At 41.8% G+C, this 7,956-nt stretch overlaps 1 protein-coding gene across 1 annotated transcript in view; it reads right to left on the bottom strand.

Annotated features, from left to right (window-relative positions):
- Positions 1–7,956, bottom strand: part of Haus2 (HAUS augmin like complex subunit 2) — an 18,551-nt gene that overhangs the window by 8,912 nt on the left and 1,683 nt on the right. The window contains exons 2-3 of the mRNA XM_005364312.3: positions 1,662–1,754; positions 964–1,033 (exon numbers count right to left, since the gene is read on the bottom strand). Of these exons, the coding sequence (XP_005364369.1) occupies positions 964–1,033; positions 1,662–1,754 (163 nt within the window). The remainder of the gene's footprint in view (positions 1–963; positions 1,034–1,661; positions 1,755–7,956) is intronic.

Below are 7,956 nucleotides of genomic sequence, written 5' to 3'. Positions count from 1 at the left end.
TGTCTGTTTCTCAGTAGTGTGCCAAGGATCGTCCACCATTTGTTTCTGAGCACGAGGGTAAGATGCTCCCTGAGTCTCTGTGCAAAAAGTGTCTTGCAATGTGTGTTATTACAAGTATTACAGAACCAAAACACTGACGATCAGTTACCACAAGAGTTGTTCTCGGCATCTTGTGTTGAGTACACTGGGTTTGCTACCAAGATGGAAAGTTGTTTCTCACCATGCTTAAGTTGTTTGGCAGATGTCAACCAGTTTATCAAGGGAACTAAAAACAACAGACAGGTTCCACCTGCCCTTTGCGAGCTGGTGTATGAGGAACTACATGTTCAGTGGATGCCTGAGTGTTCATCTAAGCGGACCTCCACTCCCACATTTCATCTCTTCTTTCCAAAAAAAAATCTATGTCACTATATATTAAATTTTTTTGGTTTTATATATCAGAAAATAAAAACTTTTTTGCTTTTGAAAAAAAAAATTATTTTTATGTGTATGAGTGTTTGGCCTGCATGTATGTGTATATACTATGTGTGTGCCTAGTGCCCATAGGCATGGATTCCTCAAGGTTAGAGTTACAGACAGTTGTGAGCTACCATGTTGGTGCTGGCAACTGACCTGGGTCCCCTAGAGGAGCAGCCAGTGTTCTTAACCAATGAGCCATCTCTAGTTCTTAAACTTTGCTTGATTACCCTTTAAAAAAACATAAACAAAATCTTAGTTATGCCTGGTTTCTGATTACTGGTAATTTTTCTTGGGATGGGTGTTACAAAGAGTGAGACTGAGTCCTACACCTAAGTCACTCTGGATTCTTGTCTTCAGTGTGATGTCGGTCCACCAAGAGCTCCAGAACTGGAATGGCATCCACCATGTGGCCTTACCCTAGTTGAGCTGTGTGCCTTGAAACCTCCAGAAACCTCAAGATTAAGCTGAAATCCTAATGGTTACTCTCTTAAGCAAGCAACTTACCCAAATAGGAAGGATGAATGAGATCTGCTGTATCCCTTTCTAATTTCAGAAGTTCAATCTCCAGGTTGTTCTACATGAGGAACAAAAGGAAAGTTTAGCTCACTCAGAAAGTGTCCTAAAGTTTTTAAAGGCTTAACAGACTGATAAAATGGACATGCTACAGAAGCACAGTATAAGATATATATATACCCGTTCCTTAAATGGGATGGAAGGATGGTTTATATAAAAGCCAAAGTAAATCACTGGAGCCTTTCATTTTGGTCTCTTGCCTTCCTCTTATTACAGTTAACTACTACAAAAAGTGATGCACTAGGCACTGTTTTTTTTTTTTTAAGATTTATTTATTTATTATGTATACAGTGTTCTGTCTGCATGTATGCCTGCAGGCCAGAAGAGGGCTCCAGATCTCATTACAGATGGTTGTGAGCCACCATGTGGTTGCTGGAAATTGAACTCAGGACCTCTGGAAGAGCAGCCAGTGCTCTTATCATCTAAGCCATCTCTCCAGCCCCCAGACACTGTTTTAATTGCAAAAGAATGCTACTCCAACAATTAAGAGGATTTTTTTAGAGTGTTTTAGAGTTAGGTATCAACCCAGGACGTCTTGTATGTCAGGTACCCACATTTCCTCTGAACTACACCCCAGCTACTACACTCTTTTTAAATGGAGAAGGAGAAGTGAAAAGCTCACGATTCACCTGGTAGATTTTAGCTTTCATGTCTGAGATCTGCTGTGATCTGGAGAAGTTCTCAAAGCAAGGAGCCATTTTCTTAGATGTACCTAACATCTCCTATTGGTAAATGAACAAGGAAAGCACAGTAAGCTACAAAAGGCATGCACACTAAAATATCATACACAAAGGACTAAAAACAACATTATGTCACCAGCCCTCCCGAGGCAGGAGGATCTCTGATAGAAGTCAGCCTGTGTTGCAGGAGGAGGGCCGCTTGTTCGACCCAGCTGCCTGGCTAGCTTAGCCCCGAAATAACCATACAGAAACTGTATTAATTAAATCACTGCTTGAGCCATTAGCCCTAACTTCTTATTGGCTAACTCTTACATTAATTTTACCCATTTCTATTAATCTGTGTATCGCCATGAGGCTGAGGCTTACCGGGTAAAATCCCAAGCATCTGTATCGGGGAATCCATGGCTTCTCACTAACTCTGTCTCCTTTCTCCCAGCATGCCATTTAGTCCCCCACCACCACCACCTCTGGCCTACCTAAGTTTTGCCCTATCAACAGGCCAAGGCAGTTTCTGTATTCATTAACCAATGAAAGCAACACATAGATAGAAGGACCTCCTACACCAAGCCTGGTCTACAGAGAGAGTTCCAGGACAGTCAGGGCCACACAGAGAAATCCTGTCTCAAAAAAATAAAACAAAATAGGATAAAATAAAAGTTACATGTCCAAAACTACACCTAAAACAAAGAACATCAAAACTATAGCAATGCATATTTTCTGCTTCTATTTTATTTTGATAAGGACAAATGCAGCCCAAATTAGCCTTGAGCTTGCTATAGCCAAAGGATGACCTTGAACTTCTGACATTCCTGATTCCACTTCACAAGTGTACAGCATAACACCAGGCTTTTGTGTATATGTGCACACACTGAACCGCATGTTTTGTGTATACATGCTCATGTACATTTGTATATGTGCGCATTTATGTAGTGGCCAGAAGTCAACCTCTGGTGTCTTCCTCTATTATTTCCCCATCATTTAGAGGCAGCTAAATTAGGAGATAGTTAGCCTAGGACTCTACTTGGTTTTTGTTATGAACAATTTCCACTTGTAACAATGTACTTGGCACACTAGGTCTTTTCCTAGCACATACGGAGTACATGTACTTTCTCTTCAAACAATGCACATAGCAACCTTAGAATCCTCTAAAACCCCTCAGTTGCATTGCGCTACATTTACCCCCATGACTGAATAATATAGTTTCTCTGCCTATAGCAACAAGCAAATTTAGACCATTTCTATACAAGTATATTCCTAAAGGGTAGGATGAACATTTTGGCCTGAACTGCATGTGCAGAAAGGCAGACAACTGAGTCCTCTGGTAAACTTTTAGGGGAGAGCCTGTTTACTATCGTATGCCTAGGCATAAATGGGTATATGTCTTAGGAACTTTTCTCTTGCTGTGATGAAACACATAATCAAAGCAACTTACAAAATAAAGTGTTTAATTTGTGTTTTCATTTTCAGAGAGTTAGAGTCCATAACTGTCAGGGTTCCCTAGAGGAACAGAGCTGATAGAATGAATCTATCTATGGAAAGGGGATTTATGAGAGTGCCTTACAGGCTGTGGTCCAGCTAGTCCAACAATGACTGTCTACCAACAGAAAGTCCGAGAATCCAGTAGCTACTCTGTCCACAAAGCTGAATGTCTCAGCTGGATCTTCAGTATATGGCAGGACATGAAGAAGTAGGCCCTCATGACAATAAGGAATGAAGTTGCCAGCAATAACAGGGGCAAGCAGGCAAAGAGCAAGCACTTCCTTCTTCCCCGTCCTATTATATACCCCATCATCAGCAGGTGTGTCCACATTAAAGGTAGATCTTCCCACTTCAGGAGATCCAGATTAAAGATGGATCTTTCTACTTCAAACAATTTATTCAGAAAAATGCCTCCTGGCAGTGGTGGCACTGGCCTTTAATCCCAGAGGCAAAGGCAAGCAGATCTCTGAGTACAAGGCCAGTCTGGTCTACAGAGTGAGTTCCAGGACAGCCAGGGCTATCCAGAGAAAAACCTGTTTTGAAAAATCAACCAACCAACCAGTAAAACAAAACAAAACCCAAACCTTTCCAGATGGATTTCTGTGAATTAGAGGCCAGGCTGGTCTACAAAGAGTTGCAGGACAGCAAGAACTGTCATACAGAGAAACCCTGTCTTGAAAAAACAAAAACAAACAAACAAACAAACAAACAAAAACAAAAACGGGGGCGGAGAGATGGCTCAGAGGTTAAGAGCTCTTCCAGAGGTCCTGAGTTCAATTCCCAGCAAACACACGATGGTTCACAACCATCTACAATGAGATTATTGCCCTCTTCTGGCATTGCATAATGTAAATAAATAAATCTTTTACCAAAAAGAGATATAAAGAAAAATCCCTCAAGGGTGTCAAGCCTCTTGTTTTAGTGAATTCCACAATGTAGTCAAGTTGACAACCAAAAGCAGCCATCACCAGTCTACCCCTTATCAGCTTGACACACTACGGTGCTTCTGTCATGCTTAATTTCCAAATGAAAACAATAACCAGATCATAATTATACCTAACATAACTATCACATGTAAAACTGCAAATGCACTATAAATTTTAGAACAGGTGGTAATGTCCCTGGAGGGACATTCTTTTAGTATCTTGAAACATAAATATGATAACCACTGATATTCTCTTAATTGACATTACATGATAAAGAAATAAAGGAAAGAAAACAAATATTTGCACAAATACTTTCTTAACAAAACATAACAGAAACAATTATAATCCTTGTTTATGTAACTGATCACAGGGCCTTCTGTATCTCCTCCACCCTCAGCAGGCCCTGGTTCTTTTCCTGGAGGGGTGACCCATACATTCAGCCCTGATGGGTCTGTGCCTCCCTGGGTTCGGCCATTGTAGTTTCCCATTGCCTTTAATCACAGAACTTGGTAGAACCAAGAGATGCCCTAAATAAAGGATCTTCTGCACTCCAGACATAATTCTTTAACCTCCATCATGGAGAAGCAATCTAATTTCTCCTTGATAATTTTGACCGGTCACCCCTTCTAACATTGTTATTCCCTTCATAGCCTGTTGGCCTAAGGGCATCGGAAGCCTAAAGTGACCAGAGGGAAGTCTGAGCTTCCTGTCAATGGAATGTTTGTTGTGTTTCCTGGCAGGAACACTTCCTGCTCTGGAACCAAAACTTCTAGACCAGGAGAACTTAAGGTTTCTGGAATAGGTAACAAAATTTTTCCTAGTGGTTCACTAGGGGTGATAGTGAAAAGAATCATTCCCTTTCCAACCCCTTGATTCCTGGACCCATGGACCCTGGCTATGGGACAAACCATATTATACATTGGATGCTGATTCAAAGTATACACAACCCTCTGGAGAACCCTATCCAAGTCCTCAGGCTGCTGCCACCTAACTGAAGCTGTAACCGTGTCATCAAAAGGCCATTCCATTGTCCTATCAGGCAGCTGGTGGGGAACATGTTCAGACCATGGATTCCTTGATTGTGAGCCCACTGTTGTCCTTCTCTGGCTATGAAGTGAGTTCCTTGGTCAGAAGTAATAATGTGCAGAATACTAAGACAGTGGAAAAGACATTCTGTAAGTACACAGATGGTAAGCTTTTGGCAGAAGCATTACATGCTAGAAAGGCAAATCTATAATCAGAACAAGTATCTACTCCACTAAGGACATAATGACAGAAGACACTGAATGCTATTCTCATCAGTCATCAGGCAAAGATGGGAGGAATGAAACATTTTCTGGTGAAGCAGTCACATGACATACACAATACATATTTTAGAAGTTCGCTATTTAGATAGGTGATTGTTACAGTATTCCAGGCAAAATGATGAGGATGTGTACCAGGTTAATAACAGTTAAAAAGGAAAGTGAAGGGCTAGAGAGATTGCTCATTGGTTAGGAGCACTTGTTGTTGTTGTTCCAGAGGATCCAGGTTTAATCCCCAGCACCCACACGGCAGCTCACAACTGTCTGTGACTCCAGTTCCAGGTACCCCACCTTGATACAGACACACACATCAGAAAGGAAGGAAGGAAGGGAAGAAAGAAGGGAGAGTGGCAGGTGCAAGAGGCTGAAGCAAGATCACTAGTTTGTGGCCAGCCTGGGCTATATAGCCAGACACAGTCTCAAACAAGACTGGAGCTAGGGTGTAATTCAGTGAGAGAATGAAAGGTGCTTGGCATGTATGAGGCCCTTGATTCAATCCCAATAAATGCTATCTACTTTCCATCTATATCAATAGATTTGCAGTCTGTAATATTTTCCTCATGTTTAATTCTAGCTAAAGGGCAGTCAAAGAGAGACAATATAGCAAAGAAGTTAAAAGCTGAGGCTCTCACGGGAGAGTACATGAAGACTGCAGAAGAGGACAGACATTGAGAAAAATGTAACAGAAGATTCTGAGGTCAGTCTCCTCCCAGACACCTTCCTCATTTATACATGGCCCATAACACCCTATGGCTCATGCAGTCTTGCCAGAAACATACAGAAGATGTAAGGCCACTAAAGCAATTCTTGGAGCATAACCAAATGAAAATATGTCACTATCTTTCAAATAGTTAAACCTACCTTTCTTTCACCACCTAGTCATCCTCCAATAGAGAGATAAGACGACAGAACAAAGGTCACAGAAGCTGTTTTCTAGAGGAGTGGCACGGAATCACAATGTTAGATATCACCCTTAAAATTGTGTGGGGCTGCTGGAGATCGACCAAAGCTAGGGCCTCACAAATGCTAGGCAATCATTCTAATGCGAAGCTACATCCCCTACTCATCGTCTTTAACTTTTAAAAAATTATTTACTTTTAATTTATGTGCAAGTGTGTGTGTCTATGCTACCTGTGTATGTCACCCACAGAAGTCAGAAGAGGGTGTCCGATGCTCAGGAGTCAGAGTTACAGGCACTTATGAGCTGTCTGAGGTGGGTGCTGGGAACCAAACTCAGGTGCTCTGGAAGTGCGAGTGCTTTTAACCCGACACATGTCTCCAGAGCCCACTTCTGTTAATGCACACAAATGATGCACACTACAGGGATGGGTGTTTAGATCATATGACGAATCATGATCATGCCGAGAGTGTGTTTCAGTAGTACACCACTTGCTTAGCATGGGAAACATACTAGGTTGTGTCCCCAATGCAGGAAAAAAAAAAAAGTATCTTAAGTTTTCATATGTAAAGTCTACTTAGAGTCAAATCAACCTAGAAGTCTCTAAGTAGTTTCTTCTTGAGAGAAACTGTTCAGTAAGACTTTTAAAAGATGTTTATTAAGTAACCGTGAAGTGGCAGATTTTAAAACAAGAAACTGGCTAATGTGTGTTACCTAGCAATAGGAAGACAACCATAAAACCACTACCGCCCAAACAGGTACCTAAAACCCACCGTTCCACCAATGTCCGAGATCATCTATGGGTACCTTCCTTCTGTGTCCTCGATCAACACTTTGCTGAGGGACACTGAGTCTCAAATGTGTTAAGCTATGAAATAATCCAAAGTTTTACGGCATAAGAACTGCACAATGCAAAGTGGGGGAAAGCAGGCAATGTGGTTGAAAGGAAACACGGAGAGTGAGGAAGGGCTAGGCTGGAGTACTGGCCCAGCGCCTGTGGAAGCTCAAACACTCACAGCAACGCTGGGTCTTCAGGGAAGGTCCGAACTCTTGCAGACCAGTCTCAGCACAGTTGGCCCTTACTATTTTATCACTGCATCTCTCGAGACAGAGTCTTGCTGTGGCCACCATGCCTGACTGCTCACTAAAGGAGAAGGTTCTGGGATCTAATTCTGTCACCTTGCTGCGTCTTTTGGGGTAATTCTTTTTTGCTTGAGACAAGGTCTCCTCACTCTGTACCTTAGGCTAGCCTTGAACTCTGAGCAATCTTCCTGCTTCCACAGCTCCCAAGTGCTTAGATTACAAGTCTTGTATTGACACATTTGGTTGTCTGTTTCCTAAACACTTTAGGATATCAGCAGTCTCTAATACCTCTACCATGAATTAAAAAAAAAAGTCTTCTATCAAGTCTGCATCACTAATTTCTACAGATGAATTACTAACTTTCCTCAACTTCCTTTTTGTTTTTGTTTTTTGGAGACAGGGTTTTTCTGCCTGTCCTGGAACTCACTTGTAGACTAGGCTGTGCTCCAACTCAGAGATCCACCTGCCTCTCCCCTGGAGTGCTGGGCTTAAAGGAGAGCGCCATCACATCTGGCTTCAATTACTACTTCTTCCTTCCCTTCAATCTTTTTTTT

This window comes from Microtus ochrogaster, assembly GCF_000317375.1.
Source record: "Microtus ochrogaster isolate Prairie Vole_2 chromosome 14 unlocalized genomic scaffold, MicOch1.0 chr14_random_1, whole genome shotgun sequence".
In the NCBI taxonomy this organism is placed as follows: domain Eukaryota; kingdom Metazoa; phylum Chordata; class Mammalia; order Rodentia; family Cricetidae; genus Microtus; species Microtus ochrogaster.
This window is presented reverse-complemented; position numbering and strand designations above follow the sequence as displayed.